General features: G+C 44.7%; 1 protein-coding gene across 3 annotated transcripts in view; it reads left to right on the forward strand.

The window, feature by feature from the left end:
• The window catches only part of CDHR1 (cadherin related family member 1), a 51,374-nt gene that overhangs the window by 2,047 nt on the left and 21,914 nt on the right, over positions 1-27,413 (forward strand). For all 3 annotated transcript variants that reach the window (XM_030030237.2, XM_030030234.2, XM_030030236.2), the window contains 10 exons: positions 7,833-7,978; positions 8,833-8,883; positions 10,217-10,306; positions 10,809-10,895; positions 12,597-12,713; positions 14,397-14,540; positions 17,500-17,578; positions 20,505-20,605; positions 22,372-22,575; positions 25,723-25,875. In XM_030030237.2, the coding sequence (XP_029886097.1) occupies positions 7,833-7,978; positions 8,833-8,883; positions 10,217-10,306; positions 10,809-10,895; positions 12,597-12,713; positions 14,397-14,540; positions 17,500-17,578; positions 20,505-20,605; positions 22,372-22,575; positions 25,723-25,875 (1,172 nt within the window). The remainder of the gene's footprint in view (positions 1-7,832; positions 7,979-8,832; positions 8,884-10,216; positions 10,307-10,808; positions 10,896-12,596; positions 12,714-14,396; positions 14,541-17,499; positions 17,579-20,504; positions 20,606-22,371; positions 22,576-25,722; positions 25,876-27,413) is intronic.

The following is a 27,413-nucleotide window of genomic DNA, read 5'->3' on the forward strand; positions in this document are numbered from 1 at the left end:
TCCCCTCTCAGGGCTTAGGCAGCTGGGGGAGCCAAGGATGAGGGAAGGATCCAGAGGGCACAGCCTCCCCGGGAAGACTGACGCGGCCACCTTTGCCTTCCTAAACATGACCAGGGTCACCCACCGCTTTGGAAAGCAGCTGCCTGGGGTTTGCTCAAAGTCTCCATTCATGGCCCAATGGTGTTAATGCCAGCCAAGATCCACACCGGGCCTGCTAGAGGGTGGGGAGAGGGGGACCGGGAAGCAGTGACTTCTCCTTTGCCTGCTCAACCGGAGAAGAGGAGGGCGAGAAGGTGGCACGTAGCGTAGAAGTGACGCATCTAGCCGATGAACTTAAAAAGAGCTTGCTTATGATGCACCAGGGATTTCCTATAAGCTCGGTCAAGCTTACGTGAAAACCTCAGCTGAAGGCCAACAGTAATGTAGTGGCACTTGCAAAAGCCAGAGGCAGACCAAGGAGCTGCAGGTTTTGCTGTACTTCTGCCCAGATTCACACGGAAACCACGCTTGCTCAGCCTTGGCGATCCACATGGCTCTGCTGATTACTGGAGTAAGATTAGCCAGTGGAATCACTTGTCTAATAGTGTAGATAAGGCTTGTAATGCCAGATAGCCACAAAACAGGACCCCAACTCAGTTTGTCTGGGGTGGTGTTTGCCAACTCCACCACTCAAACCGCAGGCAGTACAACTCCCATCCCCTGGTGTGGTGCCAGCTCACAGACATTCACAGGGCATCAGCCTCTCCCTGCCACTGCTGCGAGCCTCCAGCCACCTGCGTGGGCATGGGGAACTAAAGATGGCACAGAGCCGCAACACGGTCAAAAATGTCCTTCAGATCAGGACCGCAGCACCACACGGTCTCTCAGATGACAGCACTCCCTGCAGCAGCAAAGTACAGCAGTAATTTTTCAGGGCTGGGTCCCGGTGCATCTGATCTGGGGCTCCGGGCAGGCAAAAAAGGAGAGTATGTGTGCCTCGACAGCAAAACAGCAGTGTGAGGGATCAGACCCTGTGTTACCGTTCTTGTAACTAGCCTGAGTAAGAATAACGACAAATATGTGATGGGCTTTTGCATGTCTTTTGTAACATTAGCAACCAGACTACATAGAGGTCCCTGGAGAGTTTATGCTTTGGTTGCAGCAGTGATAAAGCTCAAGCTGCTCCGTCTTCAGTGCTGCTGTGCCTCATGCCTGCTGGCTTTATCCAGAATGGGTTTACATTGGCTGGCGTGTACTTCTAATTTGCTGTGTAAATGTGCTTTAAAAGACAAGAGTGAAGCAGCTTCTGGCTTAAAGCTCCAAAGGTGCCACCAAAAGCATTTATCTGAGGTGACAGGTTAGGAAGTGTTGAGTTTAGGCTTTTGCAAAGGGCCTAGAGAAACCCTTGAGAAAGAGAGATAAAACCTTACTTTTGAGAAGTCCAAATGTGATAGCTTTGCCACGCAGCTGCCAGTGCTTCTTTGGGCTAATTCCCAGAACACTTTGACTAAAAGCTGTGAGTACTGCAGGGTCCTCTCTTCTGAAACCACTTTCGGAAGTTCCCTTGGGACGTGCCTGCTTGGGGTTTACTCAATGCGAACGAACTGCTGCTGCTACCCACTGCCCACATCAGCACAGCGACTCCCCAAGCGGGGCACGAATGACACCAGTGCTTTGGTGCTGCAGTGCTGGGTGTGCATTCAGCTTCGTGCAGGTTGGGAGGACCAGTGTTCACATCAGCCCACAGTCAGAGCTTCATGCCAGAGCTCAGTGAGGGCTCACGCTGCCCATGCTATATGACTACCAGGCTGGCCCTTTTCTGTGGTCCCAGTGGCAGGTCTTGCACTGCAGAAGAGGCTATTACTCTTCATCCCTCTGCCCTGATCTCCTCCAGAAGAAGGAGGAGGAATCTGGTCTCCCATGTCCATGTGCAGTCCCAAGCATCCACACTGCAGCAGTCGTCTTTCAGTTTGAGCAACAACATCAGTGACAAAACAGAGGAATTAAAACTTCCATATGTTTGATTCTGGATGGCTTACTCAGGCATAGGTGCTGCAAAAATGGGCAGATTGCCATTAGGTCTTCCCTGTGCTTACATAAAATTTGGAGTCATAGACAGGATGCTTTTCTTGGCAGCAGCCAGTGTCTGATCTGAGGAATGCCGTGGACAGCAGCTTTAGTAAACCTCCAGGAATTTTACAGCCTTTGGCCTGCTGAGATTACAAGCAGTTGGCAAAGTGGTGTGTGTTAGTTATATTCCCAGGCATCCGTAGGCAAGGGACATGCAACATTTTTGAGCACTGAAAGGAGACAGTGGATTCTCTATGTGACTGTAGAAAGAGAAACTGCAGTGCCGCGGCTGAATGAATGCATCAAATTCAAGAAAATCACATTATCGTGCTCATATCATCCTTAACTTGACCTTCATTTCCCCTGTGCAATTTTGCTTACGTACAGATAGTTGTGATCTACCAACTTACATACATTGCAACATAAATTATCGTAAAACCAGCAAATACTATTTCTGTGTGAAAGCTTGAAAATCTGCAGATTCCCAGATCCCATTTATTGCTGCAGAGACCCCTTTAGGTAAGACGGGCCAGAGCAGCAGCCCCTTCCAGTGCCAGATTTAAGAAGAATGGGGAAAGTTATGAGCTGAAATAACAGTTGCAGTTTGTGTGGCTGTTTGGCAGGGCAGGTGGGTGATTAGCTCTTTGCAAAGAGTTGCTTGTGTACATACAAAATGTACATGTGCTCCTAATCAAGGTCTTAAGGCATGTGTGGGATGCTATTTCAGGTTGTTTGTTTCATCTTACCTCATTAATCCCTGTAAGCCCTCATAGTGGGGACACGGTGGGACTGAGAACAGCTGCAGAGCAAGGGATTGAAGCACATACTCAGAAGGCCTAAGTTCATTACTCTCTCAAAGCCCAAGCATCGTCAGCGCTCTGGAGATCTTTGCACGCCTCTCATCCTTGCATTTTTCCTTTCTGTTTTTCTCCATGCCCCCAAGTATGCACTCCACCCCATTAAAAGCCAGTTTGCAGTGGCAATTCTTTGATCCAAGCTACAGCTGCCAGCTACCTACCACTGGCTGACTGACCACTCCAGGTCCCTCCATCCTTAAAGCTTCCCCTGTTGTTCCTACACGCTCCTGGTCACATTTCTTCCCATCGTTCACAGGTGGCTGGGGAGAGCCCTCTTGTCCCCTCTGGTACCCATCACTCCTTCCCTGTTTCTGTCACCCTGATCCAACTGATGCTCCCCAAACTGGTGAGAGTCCCTGCTAATGTGTTTCCTGGTCCTTCCTTCAACGCCCAGCGATCCCCCCCGGCACTCGGCCATCTCTCTGTGTGTGTTTCTGTATTTCATCCTTCACAGACATAGTAGCTGAACCCACAAGGAATTTTTTTCTGCCCACAGTTTATTTCCAGCCCTCCTTGTCACAAAAAATATCTGAGTGAAAGACTTAACACGCTTCTTTTTTAAATGATAATTCCTTTCTGACTAGAAAGGACAGAGACGTGGACAATTTAGCCCAAGCTGTGTCTTGAAATGTAGAGACCCACCAAGACCTCACATTTGGATGACTCCAGAAAGGCTAAGTTTTTGAAGGTGCAAAAATATTCAACTTTTTGCAGAAACTAAAGTCTCCCCCCTTGGAAAGCTAGGAGCTACCAGAACAAAACTGTTAAACACAGGCTGCCTTCTGCATCACTGCGGCAGAGCTAACACTGCACAAAACGGAGCCCCCCTGCAAAGCAGAGCGCTGCTCGGAGATGCACTGAGGACTCGCAGGTGTTACAGCCTTTGCTTTTGTTTTTATTCTTCTAACAGAAACTGCAGATACATCAGAAGATTGCTCTCAGGCGGCTTCTCCTTGGAGTTGGTTGCCGTGGGTGCCGCAGGGGCGCATAGCTGCTGTCTGTGGGGTGGTGTTTTGGGGCCCGTGCTGAGCGCTCGCCGCCGTGCCCCCCTGTCCCCGCCGCAGGGGCTCGCAGCTGCGGGGCCTGTTTTGGCTGCTGCTGTAGCAGCCGTGGCTTTTGGGCTGCCGATCCTGGCCGTGTCTCCGCTTTGTCAGCCAGCGCAGCGTGCCAGGGCGCGGGGGGGAGCCTGGGAGTGCTCGGGAAGGAGCGGTAGCTGAGCTGGTAGCGAAAGGGAAAGGAGCCGGTTTTGAGGCAGTCTTGGTGTGTGGTCCACGGCCTCCAGGAGCCTGAGCTCCCCTTTGCTTGGCGTGAGCTTGGAGTGTAAACCAGCTGCCTGTAGGCTTTGTGTTAACTGTCCGTCGCCTTTCCTGGTGGGGGAACGGGCCTTTGGCTGGGACGGGTGGAGAGCAGGCGCGTGACCCTGGGCAGGAGGGTATCTGCTGTGACCTTGGGAGGAGAGGTGTCCTGTCCTGGGAGCGTGGCCGTGGATGTCCCTCTCAGCATCTTGTGAACAAATGTCAGCTGTGGTGGCAAAGGACAACAGGGGGACCGAGCACGAGTCCAAAACGTGCTTGGCTTGTTTAACTTGGCAGGGAGGACTTGATTGCCGAGTGTCGCACAGCAGAGAGGGAGAGCGTGTCCTCAGTGAGAGGGCAAAATGCACAGAGGCTGGCCGTGAATAAATTTAAGTCAGAAATGAAGTAAAATGCCATTCAGGCTCAGTGGCAGGAGCAAAGAGGAAATGACTTTTAACACAGTGAAAGCCTGGCGTGGCTCCTGGGAAGGAGCTGTGGCAGAGAGCAGCGTGCATCTCCCCGGGACTCGCCCGTCCCAGCCTGCTGTGCCATCCCCTAGGTACTCGGAGCATCCAGCTCTTCCGACTGGGGCTCTTACATGGCATTTGCCATATCCCTGGGTAAAGACTCTTCTATCCTCTTATCTTTCTGGCAGGGAGAGGCTGTTTACTTGGTACTCACTGATAAGATTTTAGCTGGTTTTTTAATTTATTTCCTTTTCAGCAAGTGAAGACAGCACACTGAGAGGAGATTTTTAATTGGCATTAACACTGTGCTGAGAAGTGTTCCCAGGGGTGTTAATGATATGGAAAGTACTGTGCAGTGAAATTACAATTCAGAAAAATTAGGAATTATAATGAACTAGAAAAGGAATTTTGATCCACAATCCAATTTAAAAGGCACACAAGTGTCCTGTATCATGAAAAATGAAGAAGTATCAGCTTTAGCTAGGAAGCAAACAGTCCAGTGTAAAGATCAATGATGTCCTTCATTACTTGCTCAGAAACCTCAGTAATCTCAGTCTGCACCAATACCAATGTTTCTTCTCACATTTAGCAGCAAGAAAATTCCTGTTTTCCTTATAAGAAAATTCCTAGAAAAGGTAGGACAGAAAATTGTGAGATTGGAAGAACAAGCCCAGGTTCAAACGTATTCACCTAAACTTTCACAGTGTATTCTTCTCTAGCACGTGCCCTGCGATCCCAGAGGAGCGGTTTGCAGTTCGTGTACTACCAGCGTTGGTAGTTCAGGGCGGCCACGGTCACAGCACTAGACCTTGTGCCTGGTTGTTGCCTGCAGGCTCCGGGAGACCCCAGACACGGGTTGTGGTGTCCGTCCTGTTCTTGCACTGCACAGGCAGCGCTGCTCAGCAACTGCTGCAGACAGCGGCATGAGCCAGATACAGGCAGGACAGCCAGTGGTATATAAAGTGGAAGGGACAGGAAAAGTGAAGAAGAAGGGCAGAAAAGCAACTAAGAAGTAAAAACTTCTAATGACCGAAGAAGGCTGAAGAAAAGCACTGTATTGATAACGATGTCAGTGAAGTGCTGACAACTGACACCTGAATTCTCCATTTGGCCCCGGCTGTGTTATTAAGACAAAGCTTTTGAAAAACAAGAATAAATGCAGTCAGTGCTGGTGCTGCAGAGCCTTCAACAGTCTTGAAATTTTGGTCTCTTATGTAGACAGCTATATCAGGAGGCAGGTGTCCTTTCAGGACACTATTTTATATCGGCCCCAGTTTATTCCTCTCCTTGCATTTCGTTGTACTTAACGCAGTTCAGTTGTTACAATCGGAAGCATCTCATCATACTGCTCGTTGTCTTTCCCTAATAATTTGGGGGGATCTCAGTTACAGATGTGTTGTTATTTTCTACTCTGTTTTGTGGAAAAGTCTAAGAAAAATGTGGAAAGTGTTTTGTAGTTTTGTGAACCTGTTTTGCAAATCTTGACTATTTGCTCGCTGGCTGAGCCAGCTCATAACAGGGTCTGTTGTTTGTGCTCCTGTGGGCCCATTGGTTTTTGCAATGGGAACATTTTTCTGTACAAAGTTGCCCAAATATTGTCCTGGTAATTATCATAAGAGAGTTTACTATAAGTGAGCACAGATCCCACATGGTTTGGCATAATTTCTTGCTATGCAAAGATGACAGCCATGTTTTCTGAATATCACTGCTGATGCCTGGAGGTTGCATGTCCGTTAAGCCCACTGATCTGTTTGCTTCACATTTTGCATGAGGAGTGAAAGATTGCATTGCAGAAGTGAGGAAACATTCGAGAAGCTGACCTGTCAGTGCTGTGACCTCAACCAAAGCTCTGGAGTTAAACAGGAACTTACAGATCTGGTCAGTGAAAAACTGCACTGCCGCTGCAGAGAGGATATGAGAAAAAGATTACAACTTTTGAGTAAAGAATTAAAAACCTCTCAATCTCAGGGCCACAGGAGTTTAAAACTGGAGTCTTCTGAGTTCCCTTTAACAGTGCTCTTCCTTCACTTTATGCTAACTTTCTTAGCAGGGATCCTTCCATCATATCTTTGTGTCCATGCACAAGCAAAACTCCCTACTAACCAGTGAGTCGCGTGGCTACAGTATTTCCAGTGCAGAGATCTTTGTTAGATGTAAAGCAGAGTTTATGTTCCAAACCTCTGCAACTTGAATATCTCGGGTAACTTACACAAGGCACAGCGGATTGGAAGGAAGCAACAGCAGTGTTTTATATTTCAGGCTCAGTTAACTGATATTTGTAAGTGCTTGAAGTTATTTGGATTAAGATATTAATGCACAGTAGAATGACAGACATGTAAGTTAAAAAAATAACACTGATAAACCATCACCTTGTTTTGAAAACGTGGGTGTTGTAACTCCCCCAGGAAGTATCGCTTCTGATAAACAAAGTCAGTTTACTAGAAAAACTGGCACCAACTTCTCCAATGCTTAAAAATAGAAATAACAATCTCTCTTTCCCCAGCTTGTGAAAGAAATACGTTGATGAGTTGGAGAATTTATTCATTGGTATGAGCATGAGTGGGTGTGTCAAGTAGAGAATTTAACGAGAGGGAGCTAATGAGGGGGAGTGAAGTAGGAAAGAAGACTTGCATCTATTAGTTCCAAAAGTGGAAAAGTCTGCAAATGTCCCTGCATCTCATGAGCTTCAGAGCCTGGGTCCAGTCCTGTGGGAGCGCTGCCTTTGGTTGCCAGATCCTCTGCCTGCTAGTTTGCAGTTTCGTTGTTCCCAAAGAGCAGAGGTGTGTGAGGGCCTTTTGTACTGCTGAGATTGCCACCCCATCGTACAACAGCATCGCTTCTGACTCGCCTGGGCTGAGAGTTAGTCAAGAGCTTGTCATCTATGTGAACGCTATGACGTGAACAGTATCGATCTAGGTGCAATTCCACAGGAAAAGGCCTGAAGTGAGAGAAACCAGGACTGACAAACTCAGTTTAACAAGTAGGCTAAAAAGTGGCAATCAGGACTATTGAACTGTCTGCTTATCCACATTTCCCAGTAAGTGGGTTTGCTTCACAAAAGCTTTGCCTGCTGCAGGGTAGCTAAATTCCTAAGGAACAGACCGGTGAAATAATCACTGATTGAAGTAACCACGGAGAAATGTTGTTGAATGCCAATTTTTCAGGTACCCATGTGTACACTCTGAATGGAACTGATCCAGAAGGAGATCCCGTGTCGTACGGCCTGGCCTATGAAGCTGGATCAAGACGCTACTTTTCTGTTGACAAGAACCTTGGAAATGTTACGCTGATCGAGGAGCTTGACAGAGAGGTACAGTGAAATGGCACTACTCTGTGTGTTCATGGAATTTCCTTCAGTTTAATTTGATCTGTGGCTTTGCACGACAATACCAACTTATTTGCCCCTGAAACGTGTAATGTATTTTGCAATTCTGAGACATCATACTTCACCCATCACGTTGTTTTCCAGTTGACTTGTGCCACCGACACTGCTATAAAATTTTTCAGCAGCTGTCTGTCCAGCTTTTGCCGAAAGAGAAGTTTACTCTTTATTCCTATCTTCCCCTACCCACGCCCCATTCAAGAGCGAAGGGGCAGTTACAGTCCTCAGATCCTCAGACAGGGGACTCTCCTGTCATTAGGAGGAAGTAGAGATTTGCGTAAGCAATGTTCCAGGACACTTCTTTAGTTATATCATAGCTCTTTAGCCCATGTAACCATGTGGGTTGAAGATGTTCCCAGCAATAGTGGCCTGAAGGCATCCTTACTCTGGGAACACAGGCATTGAACCCTTCATGTCTCCTTCGCAGGGAAGGGTGCACAGTACTTAAAAAACCCTTCAAAAGACTGTATACTGAAACAGAAGAATTGTGAACCAATTGTGCCTTTTTAGGGAGTGTTTCTTGAAAAAGATGACTGATTTTCACTAGCACTTTACAGGACAACAGGGATTCCCAGACCAACCATGTCTTGACAGTAGCCACAGAAACTCCAAGGAGCCCCACAGCTGGAGCCTCTGAGGGGTCCTCCTAGCCTCTGCTCTGGTTGCTTTGTGCTATTAGTTGTTACTTTCATCTGCCTGCTGAGACACGTTTAAATCTGCAGTCCCTTTTCCAATCAAGGCAAACACCGTCTCTCTAAAAAAGGAATTGTCTTGGTTTACAGAAGGAAGATGAGATTGAAGTTATCGTCAGTATTTCAGACGGCCTGAGTACAGTAAGTATTCAATTGTCATGTAGCTTGTCAAACTGTCTGTCCCCACATACCTCCTCCTATTAAACTACCTTACAGGGACTATCTCATTTTATCAGAAAACATAACCTCATTAGAATCTCACCTCCTGTTTCAAGAGCCACTGAAGTCCCAGTAACTCAAGTCTCACTCGAGCTCTTTGCTCAGTTATTTGAGGATAATTACAATGTAGTGTGAGCTGAAAGACTGGCTTAGTGGCCTGCAGAATTACAGCAGCTTCCTATGAAGTTTCACTGTCAGCTCAGTAGGATTCATACTTAAGAAAGATCTGGAGGCTTTTTGGAGAAATGCGTGACATTATAGGAACTAGTGTTGGACACCCAAGAGCTGACTGTCCCTCCACCCCCACAATGTTTCTCTAGCACGATGTTAAGAAGATTTGCTTAGGCTAAGGTGGTGGGGGTTTTCTCATCTGCTGCTGAATAAAGCTTTGATCACATCTAATCATTAAGGACTTATCTGAGGCATTGCACAAGCATCCAATCCTAGTTCTACAAATTCCCTTGGCATTTTCAGTTTACGGACAGATGCTGTCACAGCCAGGATATTACTCTGCCAATAAGAGGACATGGGCTTCATCACTAGAGATGCCACAAAAGTGGGACCCTCTTACTATGCACAAGACTGGATAACTCTAGAGCTCTTCCTCATCTCAAACAAATTAATTGACATTACTACAACAAAAATTTGGGAGGTGCCAGCCTCCTACAGGCACAACTGCCTTGGCAACCTCTGTAAATAGGAAATAATAGGATCGCATCCACACGTCCACTTGCAAACAGCCGGGAGGTTTCGTTGGTCAAATATGTTTGCTTCTGTATTTTTAGAAAGAGAACACACAATTTGTTCAAGATGGATTGTTACATATTAGTAGCATGTATTTGTACATCCAAATTATGCATCCTGTTAACCTAGCATCGTGATATCAAATGAGGCATTAATGAATGCTCTTGGCTGTCAGGTACCAGCTTATATATTCTCATAAAATACATCATGGTATCTTGAATGCCATAAAGAAGAAGAAAGACTTTTGAAAATCAGCCCAAATCTGTAATTTATAAAGTACTCTGAGACTCCTTGTTTAGTTTGGAGATATCTAGGTGTTCTCCACAGAGCAAATGCTTCTGTATTATGGGATTTTCTGTGTTTTCTTTTATGTGCTCAGTTTTGGTAGTGCAAAGATATTCTATTACAACATAATTTTTCATTGCCTTTAACTGCACCTTAGTTGGTAAATGAACAGGTACATGTTGAAAATCAGCTTGAGTCATAATATCTTCTTCATATTCTACTCCAGGTTTCTGAAAAAGTCAGGATCCTTGTAACGGATGCTAATGATGAGAGCCCGGAGTTTATCAATACACCTTACATAGTCCAAGTCCCAGAGGTTGGTGAAGTTCCTTTGCGTACTGGAAGTATATTTCAAAAGGATGTAAAGGGAAGGTAGTATGTTTTCAGTAAAATAACAGGATGTGCAGGACTAACTTCCATTCTTTTGTTTTAGGGTTTGGGTAGATATTTAATATTCACTGCAAACTTAGGGAATAAGTCTGTAGGTAGTTAAGGTGTGCTATTTTGTGGGTAAGCTCCAAGATGCGAGTCATAGGGAGTTTTTAGAATTTACTTCAGTGGGAATAGGACGCACTCTGTTTTAGCTGAGATTTTCTGTCATTTTTATTCCAAAAAGTGTTTTTTCCTGCTTGTTCTTCTCCAGTTTCCTCCATTTTTAATCTCTTCCCTCTTTTCTTTCTGCTCTTTGGTTTCCTCAGTGCATTTATATTCTTTCTACTATCATTCTCTTTTTCTGCCTCCTTGCATGCTTATTTTTGATTTCTTCTAACTCACCTGGTTTTCCACTTTGTGTGACTGGTAACTCTTTCTCGTCACAGAACACTCCCTCTGGCAGCAGTATCTTTAAGATTGAGGCAGTGGACAAAGATACAGGTTCTGGAGGAAGTATCACCTACTTCTTGCAGGTAAGGTATTACCCGTACCTTCAAAAATCATCTTTCATTTCCTGAGATCTCAGAAATCAGGTTAAAAAAAGATTTTGAGGAGTGAGCCTGCTACTAGTGTCTATAGGACCAATCTGGCACCATGCACAAGAAAACAAGCATTGACAAAATGGATATTGTCAAGTTGCAAGCAGCCAAGCGCAGTCCAGCAGGCAGAAGGAGGAGATGGAGTTGCCACTATCACTCCTATGCTTGCCAGCAGGACTCCTCGTGGCAGGGTCTTATTAGCCTCTTCTTTGGAGTGACAGGGAGAGCAAGTCTAACTCGTAATCTTGTATGCATATGGGATTTCTAAAGCATGAAATAGATTTCTTTAGAAAGCAAAATGCGCTGGAAACCTGAATGTGCACTTTGGTGTAGCAGGCTGGTGCATAACTGAGACCTAGATCATGGTGTGAAATAGGAGGTACTAAGTCTTCTCACTGACAAAGCTGTGCCTGCTTGAAACCAGCCTTTCAGTTATTTCCCTCTGGTGAAGAACAGAAAGAGCTCCTTATTTAAAGCTGAATTTCTGTATTACAGACCTTCTGCATGCCAAAACGGCAACTTTTTGCATTATATCCTTCAAATTCCTTCTTCCCACAAGCAGCTTTGTCCAGATTAGTTGCAGTTCCCCTTATTCAAGAGGCAACAGAAAAAAAAAAAAAAACCAAAGCCAATTTGTTGCAATATTTACTTTGGATACAAATATGGATATGGAAACAAGTTGGAAGGTATTTACACAGCACTAAAGCTAATCCTGTTAAGAGTTTGGGCATACTCTGAAAGAACACCTTGAGTGCCTTGTCGGAATTTAGTTTTGATTTCATGAATTATGATCCTTTTAAAATACAGTATGTGCAGGATGCAATTTTGCACAGGGTTTTTCCACTAAGCTGGCAGCCTGTGAAGCCAAGGAACAGCAATTTCAGACTTCTATGTCTAGTTGATATATCTGTGTGGCAAAAATCTGTGTATTTGTTGAAAAAATGTTGCCGTGTCTTTTGGCACAGTCTCTGGGAATTCTCAAGTTGCACAGAAAAAAACCTCTCCAAAAGTCTGATGTAGTCAGATGGTGATGTCTAGTGAAAAGGCCAAGATTATCCGACAGTGGCCATTGTATATGGATGCCCAAATGGAGGTGTGTTTATAGATCCCTCCAGTGCAGAAGAATGGAGGGAGACATTTTTAGGCCTTTTTGGAAATCAGATGTCTTTTAGCTATTATTCGTATATCACAAAAATCACCAAAACACCACTCTGTTGACAATAATCTATGCAAGCAAACTTCCTGCTTTTTTTTAAGCCAGTAGAACTTTGAAACCCTAAGGGATAACACCTTTTTTCTTCTTCCTTTTGCCCTCATCTTTTTTTCTGCTAAGCCTCCCTACATCCTTCCATGCAATGAACTGTGTTAACCAAAGATTTCACAATGAAATACTAAAAGGTTAAAAAAATCTACATTGCAGGTAACTGATTTATTCTGAATAATGAGAGACTCGTGGTTGGTTCATGAATTGTTCATAAACACACAGAGGTGAAATTCATCAAATGCATTATTCACCCAAACTGTATCATTATTCTAGTCTTTTCCCTTAGCAGATGAAATAAGAGATGAATCCCTACGGCAATCTTATTTCCATACCTGTAATCTCTCGCTGTTTCTTCTTTTCTTTTCTTCTAGAACATCCATGCTAATAAGTTTACAATAGACCGGCACAGTGGTGTCCTGCGCATCAAAACAGGGGTCACCCTGGACTATGAGAAATCAAGAACACATTTTGTCATCGTCGTAGCCAAAGTATAAAGCTTTTATCTGAAACTAGAGGAGGTGGGGGGTTGCATTTGGGTAGGACTGATTAGTTCAAATACAAGTGTGACTTCAAGGATTGCTGAAACATGAAGCATGACATTGAGGCGGCAGAGTCACTCCCTCTGTAACACCTGGAGGTGTGGGGGGTAACATGGAAAAGTGAGGGAGGAAAGGTGACCGGTGTCTGCTGCTGAACAACATCTGGAGGCATTTGGGAGTGGGTTTCCCACCTTTCGCTAGGGCCCCAGTGCCAGGATAGCGAGCCCCACCGCAGAAAGTCACCCGTGCATTTTGAGAGTCACCTAGAAGGGAAGGGCTGGCGTATGCGGCCCCGGCTTCCAGAAGCATCAGCCCTTGGGCCCAGGCAGGCGCTTAGGGCTCCCTCGTGCTGCCCAGGGCATGGCCCTACCGCAACAAGGGCAAACCCCTGGCAGGCAGGCGGTGCGGCTTGCAGTCATTAGCCACAGTACGACACAGGGCACAGCTGGACCCGGGGCAGCACAAGTGACGGACTTCTTTTCTGGAAATATCTGCGGACGTTTCGTTCTTCCAGTTCTCTGCTGCCTTGTGGCAGGAGCTTATTCAAATCCTGCAAATATTGCTGCACATCCCTTCTTGCCACTGTCATTCTCAGCAGTGCTGCGCCTGTGGCACGGCTGGGGATTCATTAGGCATTAAAAGTTTATGGATTCTGAAGTAAAGTCGCTCAGGATCCTGTGGGGACCTGTCACACAGACTCGCATGGGTGGAAAGGGGATGATTTTGCTGTTACTTATGGGGACTTGAATTTCTCATGTTTTATGAAAAATGTACGGATCTTTTTATGTATTTATTTAGCCGGGGTTCATTTGAGGACAAGTAACAAAATTTGGCTTAAATGCTGCCTTTGGGGCAGTAAGGAGGAAAAAAATGAGCATATCTTTTCCAAAAAATGGAATTTTTAGAATTGGTACAGCAGACGTGCTGAACAATTCACACTCTTATACACCAGCATGACTACTGACCTCCAGCCGGTGCTCTGAGACTGAGGGTGTTAAAAGCTTCTGAAATTGCGACTCATCTTTCTGATTGGCTCTGCTGTATCAGTAGCACAGAGTTGATTGTAGACAAGTCCCCAGAGACTGTTTATACACTGTGGCTATCTAACAGTTCTCGGCTGCACAGCTCCTCCGTGCTTTCACTTTATCGCGTAAGTGTCCCTAGGAGATTTTGATCATGTGCACTGTTTAATTTCCCCCTGGAAATGCGCTACCTTGCTACTGTGCATTGTCTTGTGTTTTTGACAAGACTATGTGTGGGATGAAAAGCTGTAGACCTTAGTCGCTAAATTTTTGCATCAGTTTCGAGCATTCTTTTTTCCCTGCAAAAAACCTGAATTCCCTGTCCCCTGTGTTGTTGATAAAAGGTCATGTATGACTACATATATTGGCACAACCACTTTTAATATAAGAAATTACTTCTGAGACACTGCAAGCTGTCTTCCTAATCTGAGAGGGAGCAGGACAAATGGAAAGGAGAGGGGAATAGGGCAGCAGAGATTAATCTGTGTGTTGAGAGAGAGAAGGGATTCCTGGGACGGTGCTTCTGAAGGCTCATGAGGTGCATGCAGTGCCATAAGCTGATTTGCAGACATGTTTTAGCAGAGGGATCTGACGATGACTTCTCTTCTAGGATGGTGGTGGGAAGCTCAGGGGAGACAACAAAGTGTTTTCAGCCACAACAACAGTTACTGTCAATGTGGAGGATGTTCAGGACACTCCTCCCATGTTCATCGGGACTCCCTACTATGGATATGTCTATGAGGATACACTCGCAGTAAGTGCTGGGGTTTACCTGTAGGAGAACAAGTGCAACGTTTCACATCTCAGTCGAGATAGCCCTATGGTTTCTAGCACGGGCCTTATTGGAAACTGGGACCTAAACTCTGATTTGACCCCTAGGTGAAATGAGCTGAACAAATCTCAGACTTGTTCTTATTTACATCCATTGCAAATTTGCCATGCAAGGCTTCCTGTTGCTGTCATTAAAGTCAGGAAGGGTTCTGCCCATCTACATTGGTCTAAGCCCAGACAGTGACTAAGAGTTCTTCTATAGCTGAGACCTGCAGAGGCACTTGGCTGAAGGCTTAAGCAGGTTGCCAGTTACCTCACCTGAACACATCATGCTAGAAGCCTTTGTGTGCTGTGTGGTCTCACGGTGCTTTTATTTTCTAGCTGAACAGTCTGGTACCAACAGCTGGTTGTGCAAGGTGTGGGGAGAATTTATGCCCAAATGCTCTAGACTCTTTGTGCTGTCCCATGGACATCACCTAGGGAGAAGCAATCCTGATATCCCCAAAATGCAGGGTACTTTCTGCTCAGTGATGGCTAGATAGGCAGAATGGGCCAGGAAGTCCTCCAGGCCTAAAACCCACCAGATTATCAAGCAAGCAGGGGCGTACACCACGTACACATGGGGACACTGCATTTGTCGGCATGTGTCTGCTGCTGAATATACCACTTTGTACGTATCGGGGGCAGACACAGAGTCCAAGGAGTAACACTGAGCTTCTGGCTGTGCCATCACCTCAGAAATGCCTAATGGCAGATTTGCTTAAAAGGGAGCACACAGGTTAGCAAATTAGTTTATTATATCCACCGTGATGCTTTCAGCCACATATTATTCTTGAAGCTGCAAACTAATGAATTTTCGCTATATCTAAGCAGTGGCATGATACTGTGTATAGATCAGCTTTCCCCCGATACATAAGATTTAATTAACATTTTCTTCATACGTAGGACAAGAAATGGTATCTACTCATGACATTGCCCAACCTTAGACTATTGATCTCTTTGGCAGTGTGATTGCACACTGTTCACCTGATCTTCCCTTGACTTTCAGGAAAGATTGTGTCTTTACTCTCTGTCCAGAACTCCAATGTACACTGCAGCCCTTGCATGACTGTATATTGCAATTCAGTGCTTAGGCTGTTACATTTCGGCAAGGCAGAGAAGTAATGCTTGTGTACTTTGCAGATGTTTGAAATGAATGCTATTATGTATATTGATTTATTCTGCATAGTTACATATAGATCTTGAAATAACTATCAGGTGCACACAGGAGTTAGTGTTTACTATGGAAATGGGAGGCAATAAATGTTAATTACATCCAGCCTGAGCTCATAACTTACACCATTATGATATTGTAATGATGGAAGCACGAATTGGTCCTTCCCACTGTGGGTTTTGCTATTAGAATGAACTCCCCAGAGAGAGACGCACTAGCTGATTTTAGCATTGTTTACACGTTTGGTGTTAATTTTGTAAACTTGCTTCTTTTCTCCTTGGTGGAGTTGTCAGGATTTACAAGTACTCTGTCACCTTCAAAGGGACTGCACTGTGTTTTGCCCAGTAGGCAGAATTTATTGCAGCTTCCAGCATAAATGATAATAAATACAGTTCTCTATTTCCAGTTGCTCTTACAGAACCTTGCTCTTGTTTGAAAAATTCACTCAAGGGTTGTCATGAAAATGTTCGTTCTTGCCATTTGTGATTAACTGACAGTTACTTCAACGTTCTTTGTTTTTGCAGCCCCAAACAGTACCGCTTTAGCTCAGAGGCCTAAATCGCACAGCTCATTGCCACTTGGGTGAACATTTTAATGCTGACAGTCATCATCCCTCTGGGTTGATAGGAGTAGTCACACAGGCAAATGGTCTCCAGTACACAAGTTCTATACGTATGGCCCACGGCCACGTTACTTGCACAGAAAGACGGTCAAGGTTTAAGGACAGTTAAATCACCATAATTTTCATCACAATTTCATGCCCTAAATGTTCCGTGGGCCAAGTTGCTTTGTGATCTCTGTTTTCTTTTGCCGCCTGTCTGAACTTAATTAGGCAGGACCAAAATGAACTGATGACTCCTCAGCAGCTGCCTGCGTCTCAGCACACTGTGTAGCCACGGGGCACGCGGCAACACCGGGGGCCTACGCAGCAGCTACCAGGGGGTATCTTGGTACTGGCCCAAACTGAACCTCGGGTCTCAGATTGGTTACTCCAAATCCTCTGTCGAAGCCTGTGGCTCCAGGTAGGCGTCCCTGGCCACGGTTTCCGACTGCTCCTGCGGCAGGCCAGCCCTTGGGGCAGAGGCACCCGTGGCCACATGGGGCGTGCAGCCATTTCACACCCACGCCGTCGTCTCTGCCGCGTGGGGAGCAGCGCAGCGCTCCTGCTGGTCCTCTGGTCCTCACCCAAAGCTGAGTTGGAAAAAAGGAGGAGGGGGCTGAGCACTGGGTGCGCTGGCACCGGTCTCTTGGCAGGTGCATGGCGTGCCTGAGGCCGCGCCAAGCCCTGGCCCTCCTGGGGCAGCGGAGGCCCCGGCACCAAAGCAGGTTGCTCTGCCGTCGGTGCAGGCAGCGGCACGGCACTGGCGGCAGGCGGGCGAGGGCAGGTGGCACAGCGGGCCCGCGGGGAGCGAGCAGCCGCCGGGGGGTCCCCACCTCGCGTGGAGGTACGGTGCGGGAACAACTAAAACTATCGATGGAGGACCAACGCAGAGTTGGTCCGAGGAGCAGCATTCAGCTCCTGCTCTGCAAAGCCAAGCACTGATTTTTTTCCGGGTGGGAGTCAATGGCCCTTGCTGTGTTCCCCATAGAGCACGAGCAAAATTACCCACTCTCCCTCCTACACCTCACCGCAGAAAGACTTACAGAAGTTCGGTTTATTAATACACAGTTGCAATTCCACCACTCTTTGATCCGAGCCCACAGACTGTGATTTCCCATTTCTCCCCAGGGCTCTGAGGTCCTTACTGTTGTTGCTCTTGATGGAGACAGAGGAAAGCCTAACAGTATTCATTACTGCATCGTGAACGGTGAGTAGGCTTGTCTCGTCTGAAATCTGAAGGGCAGTCGAAACTAGATCTGACATTGAATTAGAATGGGATATGCTAGAGTTTAATAAAGCTGAGACAAAATCTCATGAAATAATGTCAGGTACCTTGAACAACTCCAGGGCCCTGTCTACCAGAGAACAGCCAAGATACGATTCACTGAGTTTTATTATCTGCTTCACAGAACTACGCTTGGAGTTGTTAATGTCGCTGATTTGTTAGGCATCAGTAGCCTGCTTGTCATTTCACGAAGCGTAAACGGAGATGCATTCGCTGCTACTGAGCATCTCTATCATTTAATCTGGGAGGCGAGAGAATGCCTTGGGAAACCCAGACATGGTATTTAGAAGGATATTTTCATTAATATTGTGATTAAAGTGGCTAAACGGTCAAAGCTCTGATTTCTTGGAAGAAATTATATTTACCAGTGAAGAGACACTGGCTGTACAGTGCACTGAAAGAAAGTAGATGTTATCAGAAGATTAATGCTTTTCATCAGCTATTCTGAGTCTGTTGCACGTCTTTCAATAGCATAAATGTGAGACTTAGCTGAATTGATGATTCATTAGCTGGTGAAGTCAGCATCTTAGCTGAACTAAACTCCAAGCTACAAATTTAGTTTTGTTTGGTTCTCTCTTCCTCCAAAACAAGACCTCCATGGCAACTGGGACCCCCAACTCCCAGGTGTGAGAGATCCCCAAATTTCATAAGAGAAATCTGAGATGTAGTTGCAGAGCTATGCAGTAATTTCTTCATTGTGTTACATGATCTAAATAGCAAGGTCTAGAGAGGACAGAGAGGGTTGCATTTGAGGTTTTGCCTTGATGTGGCATGGGATCCATGCTGAGGTTCCTTCTCCTCAATGCAAGGGAATAGATAGAAGTGGGTAAAAGGAAGGTAGGAACATTGAGAAAAAAAAGGTTGCAGAAGAGAATAGATGGAAAATTAGAAAAGGTAAAAAGAAAGGTGGAGAATGAAGAGTAAAAACAAATTAATTGGGATGAAAATATACTAGACAAGGGAGAAATTGAGTAAGGAGAATAAGCGAAGGCAGGTGAACCAGGGAAAATGTCAAAGGGAAATAGGATTAATGAGGAAAGATACTAGATTTCCAAAGAAAATAGAGGAGGACCAAAAAGGTGCTATGGGTTAAAAACGGTAAGTGATTAGGAAAGAGTGGAAAGGATGGAAGATGGAAGGAGATGACAGAGAAGTAGCACAAAATATGACTTAATGGAGAGCAGGCTTTCCTCATGCACACTAACGCAGGATTTTTTTAGCATGAAATGGAAAAGAGGGGAAGGGAATATGCTTTTAGTGCATAGAAAGTTGAAGAAATGTATCGAGAACAAAAGATTACAATAAGTTTCTGCCCCTGCACTTCAAACCCTGGCATGAGAAGCCATTATTCCAGTACCTGCAGGCTAGGTTGTCAAAGGGCAAGAAAATACTAACAGCAAATGCGAAATTATTTATTCTTCATAAGCATTTTTTATCCAGGGAGTGTAGGATAATTTTAGAAAATACTCCAGTTCTCTGAACATGCTGTACGAAGGAACTCACATAAAGCTACATACTCTGAGTTACCAATTTCCCTGTGATAACTAGACAATAACATGAAGTATGGTGGCTTGAAACCACTATTGACTTAAGCTTCTTCTCAGTCAGGATGTACTTTCCAGGCCAATGTATCTTAATAATTGACCATTGTATGAGTCAATATCTGTTCAATGTTGTGTCTAGTGTACTTTAATGAAGTTGCAGTTATTGCAGGTATTAGCAAAACGGGATACTATCAAATGGTTTAAAAGTCAGCACTGGAATTGAGTTAGAGAAAAAGAAAAATGACTGGGCTTTCAGGTCATCATCCTTTATTTCTGAAGGCTTGATCTCCTTCATTGTAAGGGTTTTCCTCTCTTCTCCTTTCAATGGTAGGCTCTGCCACGAAGTGTAGGCTGCGGCCAGTCCTGTACGTGAGCTAGCAGCCAGGGGTGCCCGTAGCCCCATGGCAGAGCAGGGCAGGGCCCCTGAGCTGCCGGCCGGTCCCCTCCCTGGGCACCAGCCTGCCTTTGGCCGTGGTGGCGAGGTGGCTGCAGACACTGTGATGAGACACCGCTGCCTCTCTGCAAGCTGGCATTTGCTACAGCACAAATTGACCAGGTCTCAAGGGTCTGCGGCCCTGTAACTGATCTTCTGTTCGGATCGATGGAAGTTAGGTCGGCGGTAGCAAAGTCAGCCTGCAGCCCTGTCCTGCCTGTGTCAGACTCTGCCTCAGGGCAAAATGCCTGGGTTTTACCCCAGATCCTCCAAAATCCCTTTTTGTTCAGGACAGCCTTGCAAGAGGCCAAGAGGTTTTTAACAACTGAATTTCTAAGGCCAGAAGGTGCTTCTCCAGAGATGCTCTCTGCAGAAGGAGCAACTATGTTTTTCAGACAGATTGTCAGGCTTCTCACCTTAGCTGATATCAGTGAGAGAAATGTTCTTGTTTCTCAGAGACTTAATTACGCATTTGCTAATTAAAATGAGGAATGTCTATTTTTGTCTAAACCAGCATATAAAGAAGACAGCATAATAGAAATGAATACTAAATTTGCATGTCTGCTTGCTGAGGCTTGAAGGGAACCTGACCAGGGTAGGAAGAGGAAAGTGAGGGCAGCTGCCCATAGGGGCAGAGCTCTACTGAGCCGTTCCTAGGGGAGGAAACCCTTTTGGCCCTCATCTGTGTTTTCATCTCACTGTGCCCAGGCATAGAAATGCTTCATTTTTGAAATTTGGTTTCAGATCTACTAATAGATACGTATATGCATGTGGACAAAGATATGCTTAATGAAGTGTATGGTTGATTGCTCATGGTTGTTCAGAAAAAGGAAGTGTGGCATGTAACTAGAGCATCTTGGGTTTATTGCAGGAAGTGAAGGTTCATTCGAAATCGGCAACACAACTGGAGCCATTTCTGTTATTAAAAGCCCAAATCAGCTCAAGAAAGAAGTGTATGAACTAAAAGTTCAGGTATGTTCTGTGGCCACTTGAAGACCATTGCTCTTAAATGCCATGAGTAGGCATGATTTTCTAAAATAGCTCAATTTATAGCTGACTTTACCTGTTTTAGAAACTACCTCCTATATTTGAGCAGAGTGCCAGATAGTATAAAACAGAACAAACTGCTTTTGTTGCTTGGGATATTTAGTGTCTCAAATTACTTCTTTCAAATGAAGTCATCTTGTCCTAATTTCACCTCTGAGTCTAGAGAAATCAACATCCTTTACAGTATGTAGATAACTGTTCTCTGTTTTTTCAGATTTTATTGCTAAACTGGGAATTAATGTCTTATAATCTCTATGTGATGAGATAGGTAACTGTCAAATCTATGATTAATAATAGGACTGGGGTAGATCATGCAATGTCATATCAGTATCCACTCCTGAAGCATTGATCAGCCACATACAAATACATGCTAACACCTTGATGAGCTAGTAGTGTGACAGGCTGCATTATTTGAAGTGGTTTCTAAAGACCAAGGGTTTAAAACTGTGGAGTTAAATTGTGAAGACTATATCAGTTTTCTTCAGCAAATACATATTACAAAGACAAGAGTTTGTCATGGTAAGGACAATATTGTCTCAAAGCAGCTTTGATGCCTTGCGCACTGCCAGAACCAGTGTAGCATCCCCAAGGGCACTTGCTTGCTAGTGGGCTCAAGCAGCTTGCTGAACATGGGAGATCATAGAGTTCCCGTTGTCTGAGTTAAACTCTGGCACCATCTCTTCCCCTAATCTCTCTGGTTTGCTGCAGTCTGCTAGTGCTTCCCAGATACAGGATTAGTTAAGCCCTTGCAAGCTTTTCTGATCTCCTAGTTATATCTGTGGCGACCCCGGAGCTCATGCAGGCTACAAAATCTGTCTGAGGAACTAAAAGGGTGTTGTATTACCCAGCGTAGGTAGTGACAGGCGCTTCATTTACCAGACTAGCATCTTCAGAGAAATTTAGCAGTCTGGTGCCTTTGGTTTTGAGCCCTTTGAGCAAAAAAGCATGTTAGACATAGCTGTTTTGTTACCAAAACACCAGCTGGAGTTTCTGTCTTGACAGAAGAAACGTCTTAGGTTCAATCCAGTGAATCAGGCTGCATGTTAGAATTGTTGAAACCCAGAGAGATTTGATCTTTCAGTTCAGAAAAATGACAGCTAGGTTTGCTTGTCTGTCCAAATTATATCCAGTTTAAATTAAGCTCGTCTAGACAGCAAAGCGGAATTGTAAATCAGGAACTAAATCTCAAAAAAAAAAAAAAAAAAAAGTGCGTGTCATTTTTCTTGTTCAAATATTTGCCTGAATACCGCAAGTACAGTTTTTCTCACAGAGTTTTCAAGGCTGCAGTCCTTGCAGCAATGTGAAAATCAACTACATGTGGTACCCCAGCAAATTTAAAGATTGTCTTCCTTTTCTATTCTGTCAAAACTTTAGGCAAGCAATTATCTTGCCTCTATTAGATTATCTGTCTTTAGAGAACTGTTTTCACCTGGGGTGAGTTACTAAGCTCACAAAATGAGGAGGAGAATTTTTTCACTGGGGCTTTACTGGGACTGGTTTATTACCATAATCTTCTAATCATCATAAACTTCAGTGTGAAATGGACTGAGATTTCTAGACAAATATAAAGCTGTGAATCTTCATACAAGTTAGTGTGTTAGGGTGATTTGCATATGCAGAACAAGACCTGAACATGGAACTGAGGAAAGAGTATACCCTCATCGTTCTTCTCTCTCTCCTGTCTGCTGCAGGCATCCGAAGTCAGTCAGGAAGGTGACATCTCCGTGTACGCTTTTGCCATGGTGACTATACGGGTGGTCGACCTCAACAACCATCCACCAACCTTCTATGGAGAAAATGGTCCCCAGAACAGGTTTGAACTGACCATGTACGAGCATCCCCCAGAGGGTGAAATCTTGAGGGGATTGAAGATTACAGTCAACGATTCAGATCAGGTAAATGGAAACTATGTGGACTTTGAGTTTTCCTGCCCTACTTTCCCAAAGACTAGGAAGAGCTGTCAGATGGGGAAATGTCATTTTAGGAACTCAACTATTTCACCTGCATTCCCCAAAAGCCTAGGGCAGACAAAGTAGTTGTAGGGTCCATTACCACAGAGAGTTTGGATCCAGAACTATACTTAGTCTGTCATATACTGTTATGTCGATGAGAAGGGTGGTCCTAAAACTGCAGCCCAGTTGTTGTGGTGACTAAAGTTGAACAGTCCTTACGAACTTCCCCTAAGTACTGGTTACATTCAGCTGTTGTCAGTGTAATGTCCAAGAATGTACTCCCTTTGGAGATTTATTTAGAGTTTCCAATCACTTTAGTAGTAATTTCAAGTGCAATTGCTGTCTGTATCTTCTCAGCCCCTGCTGGAAACAATAGTCTATACCCTTACATTGGTTTTATTACAATATATTATCCTTCTGGCCCTTATGTTACAGCCAGAGTCTGCAGTGCATGCTTTGATAATCATTCCCACTGGAGTGATATTTTTAGGTAATCTTAAAAATTATGCCAGAGCCAAACTAACTCTAACCAGATGAAGAAGGAAAGAAGATTCCATCCATCTCAGCCTGCTATCTTACTGACCTGTGATGCCCGTAGATACTATGGTGATGGTTGCTATAGGGATCCCTAAGCTAAATACTGTATGAATGGCATCCATCTGAGTTAGCCTGAGGTTAGGTAGTGACAAGAGAAAAGCTTAATGCATCTGAGAACTATTGGAAAGAGTGCTCTTATATAACTGTGCTCAGTATTGTGCTGTTTTGACTGTATTGTACTCTATCAAACCCACTAGCTTCTTCCCCCTCCCTCCTGCTGCTCTGCAGCAAGCAGATAAATGACTGCTTTCAAAGCGGTGCTACGTCTATCCTGCTATTGTCACGGGGGATGTTGCTGCAGAAGGAAAGAAACAAAACCCATCTCTTGTATTTAGAGACAAAATATATATGTATCATATGTAGGCTGACAGAATATTCAGGCTGCAAGTTAGGCTATAAAATAAGCAGAAAACATTGCCAAATACACTGTATAGATTTCTCAAGAAGCTTCCTAGTACAGGGTAAGACATCACTCAGGGGAGGGGGTTGGATTGCTTTTCTTTTAAGGCATAGAATGCAATGGTTTCCCTTCCACACAAAAGGACCATATAGAGAAGAAAATTAAACATATGTCTGTTTCTGTCACAGCCATTAGTGACTCTTTGTTTTGGGGAGTGGATGGTACAGGTGAGGAGGAGGAAGCTGTGGGCAAGGTCTTTTTTAGGCCTACAGTTTGATGGAAATGCTACCTTTACTTGCAAGAACATTACACAGAAATTTCTCCCCCAGTCCTCTTCATCTGACGGACACATCTTAGGGCTCAGTGCTGTTGTTCCTTCAGTCATACCTGTGTCCCATGGCTGTCTGCTTGGAGACATGCAGCAGCATGGCTTGCTCAGAGTAGATCTGGGTTCAGTGGACATCACTGTCAGAAATCACTCAGCTGTCTGAGGGAGGCAGTTCTCTCCCCGCCAGTCATGTACAGTCCCAAGTGCAGAGCACTTTGTACGGTCAGATGGTCCGCTTTCCCCATCAGCGCTATTTTCCTTAGTCCAGCAGCTCTGGCTTTGTGTGTTTGGCTTTACTACCCAGCAAAAGAGAGCCTGTTGTCACCTCTGTAGCTGTGGGGGTTTGTATGACCAAAAAATGCAGACCACAGAGTTTGGATCCAAGATCATTCTGTTTCCCTTGGGGAACTACTACTGAATACCTTTCCTTTTCTTCACTGTGAGAGTGGTGAGGCACTGGAAGAGCCTGCCCAGAGAGGTTGTGGATGCCCCATCCCTGGAAGTGTTCAAGGCCAGGTTGGATGGGGCTTTGAGCAACCTGGTCTAGTGGAAGGTGTCCCTGCCCATGGCAGGGAGGGGTTGGAACAGGTGATCTTTAAGGTCCCTTCCAACCCAATCCATTCTATGATTCTATGATTCTTCCTGACATGAGCTAGGGCTGCAGCAAGAACTGCTCATAACAAGCCCTCCAGGGATACAGCTGAAAGTAGAGTTATCCTGTTTGAAAGTTATTATTAGAAATTCTTCATCTCAAGATTCATGCTCGGGGGAGAACATGGCACCAGGCAGTGAATCTGGCTAGTTTGTCACAGTGTAAACGTGACATTGTTTGAGATATTGATGAACTCAAAGTTGGTGAAGTGAGCTCAGCTCATTTTCCCACCTCCCCTGTAAGGCAGAAATATGAGAATCCCCATTTCATCTTTTCTCTTCTGTGCTCCAGGTTGGTTTAAAAGAATTAGTCTGGCCAACTGGCTCTGGCTCACTCTTCCCAACTCGCACGCAAGTGGTGGTAACCTTTTAGATACTGCTGCTTCCCATGTCCTCTCTGGCTAGAAGGACCCATCCTATATAATGGGATTTGGCTTCTTACTTCACCTGGAGCTGTCAAATGTGTGTCAGATTTTATTCTGCACAAGCGGAGCTCCTCTCTCCCCCCAAGTGCATCAACTTTCAAAAGGTTTAGTGGCTGTAACTCTGGACTAGCTTAATGTGCTCAGTGCAAATTGTGGAGTACCACCTCTGTTTGAAAATTGCACATCTTTGTGGCTCTCCATCATCATCCCAGGCTGTGAGCTCTACGACACAGGCTGGGTTTTTGAGGGGTCTGTTGTCCTGACTCGGGCTGTTCAGTTGCCTTTCCCTGGCAAGAACCAGGAGGAGGCAGGACTTGCCTGCCAATGTGCACGTGGTGTCGTCTCTGTCACCTGCACTAGCTCACAGCGTGTGGCACGAAGCCCAAGGCTGCTTGCCACAAGAGTCCATCTCTTAGCCTGTCCTGCTGCAGGGTTTTTCCATTATGACTGAAAGAATAACCAAGCTTGTCAATCTATTTTAAGAAAAGCTGTGTCCGTCTTGTGACCAGGGCTGGAGGGATTATATAACTAAGCTTCTTAGCAGTCTCTTGCCTAGGGGATGGAGAGCAGAGGGCTCTAAGCAGTAAGACTCATTCTAATTTTATACAGCGTGAAGAAACAGAGCTAATCTAGGCTGTAAGAAATGCATCGGTCACTGAAAACAACGCCGTATCTGCTTTTATTGACAGGGAGCCAATGCTAAATTCAACCTCCGTCTTGTTGGTCCTGGTGGCATCTTCCGAGTGGTTCCCCAAACTGTCCTGAATGAGGCTCAGGTTACAATAATAGTGGAAAATTCTGCTGCTATTGACTATGAAAAATTCAAGGTGTTAACCTTCAAGGTACTTCTGCTTTCTGGGTCCTCTCTGCCTGTGTATATGATATGTGTATGATGGCTTACGTATCTGATGGGATTTAGCTTAATCCACCTGGAGCTGTCTGATGCATTGTCAGTGACATTATATTCCATGTAAGGGAAACTAATTTCTGCTTCTGGTTCGTCAACTTCCAAAAGTTTAATGGATGCATCTGTGGACTAATTTAGTCCAGTCAGTGCAAAATGTTCAGTATTATCTCTCTGTGGAAACTGCACATGTTGGTGTCTCTGAGTCATTCTAGACTGAACCCTAAGGGTGTTATTTCTGGTCTTACAATGATAAATTCACAGGATGAAATCCTAATTTCTCTGGAGCCAGAACTTTACCTGCTTAGTCCTAAGTAATTTGGTTCATGATCATGCTTTTGAATGTTGGCAGGCTGAAGGCCCCAGCTGACTGGAAGATCATTTCTGAAAATTGCTCACTGCCTTTGTCAGAGTGTATCTATTTACATGGCCTTTTGCAGACTGACCTGAGGCTGTCTCACCATGCTCTAAGCCAGCCATACAAGAACCAGCTTTCATCCAAAAGCTGGACCCTCGCATTATCGCCTTCCCTGATGGATTCATTGGCTCATCAACAAGATAATTAGGTAGTCCGGTTTTGTGTCAGCTGCCTCTGAACATGAGTATAGATGGTTCAGTTCTGACTGCAAAGAATGGTATAGACAATCCCTGTAATTATTAAAAAAAATATAAAATTTGCCAAAACTATCTGGCTGAGTATTAACATATGCTAGTTTTAATTTTGTACAGAAAGTAGCATTTTTTGCACAGTCCAGAAGCCAACTTCCTGGATTTTGTTCTCACCCTTGCTACATGGTTTGCTTTGTGTCCTTAGCAAGTTTCACTGCAGTATGCTTCATGTCTTCTCTTGTAATGTTCCTTAGTCATTTTGAGCTTCATAGGTTATAGATGCTACAAAAATGAGGCATCATTACTGTATTAAAATGGAAGATTCTGAAAGGGCTATAAAGTGCTACTGAAACTAATTATAATAAGTACACATTTATTCAGGTTAAACTACCAAAAGACCAGTAAAGAAGTTACACATGGCCTCCTCATGAATACTAATAGAAATCAAAGTAGTTAGTGTGATTGTCATGAACACTGAAAGAATTAATTACCAGGAAAAAGGATATATATTTTTTTAGCTTAAGCAGTTCTTCTTTTTTTTTTTTTTTTTTATGACATTATTTCTACTGGAGAAAGACCATAAGGCTTTGCTAAAAATGCAGAGCCTTTGTCTAGATTCCAAATGAAGAAGGTGCAGCTGGATGATATGTTAGTAATATATGGCAGCAAATACTTTATAAAGACCTCATTGCCATCTTCATTTCCCTGAAAAGTTCAAATCGCTTCCTACCCAGTTTTAGTTGCCAATGTAGTCATTCTGGTTAGAATTTTGGATGAAATATATTCTTATTTCTATTCAACATGTATCCCGCAGAAGCTTTGAGAAGCTATTTTCAGGGTTCTTTTCTGTAAGAAATGATCCCTCTC

Source organism: Aquila chrysaetos, chromosome 11 (genome assembly GCF_900496995.4).
Source record: "Aquila chrysaetos chrysaetos chromosome 11, bAquChr1.4, whole genome shotgun sequence".
NCBI lineage: Eukaryota > Metazoa > Chordata > Aves > Accipitriformes > Accipitridae > Aquila > Aquila chrysaetos.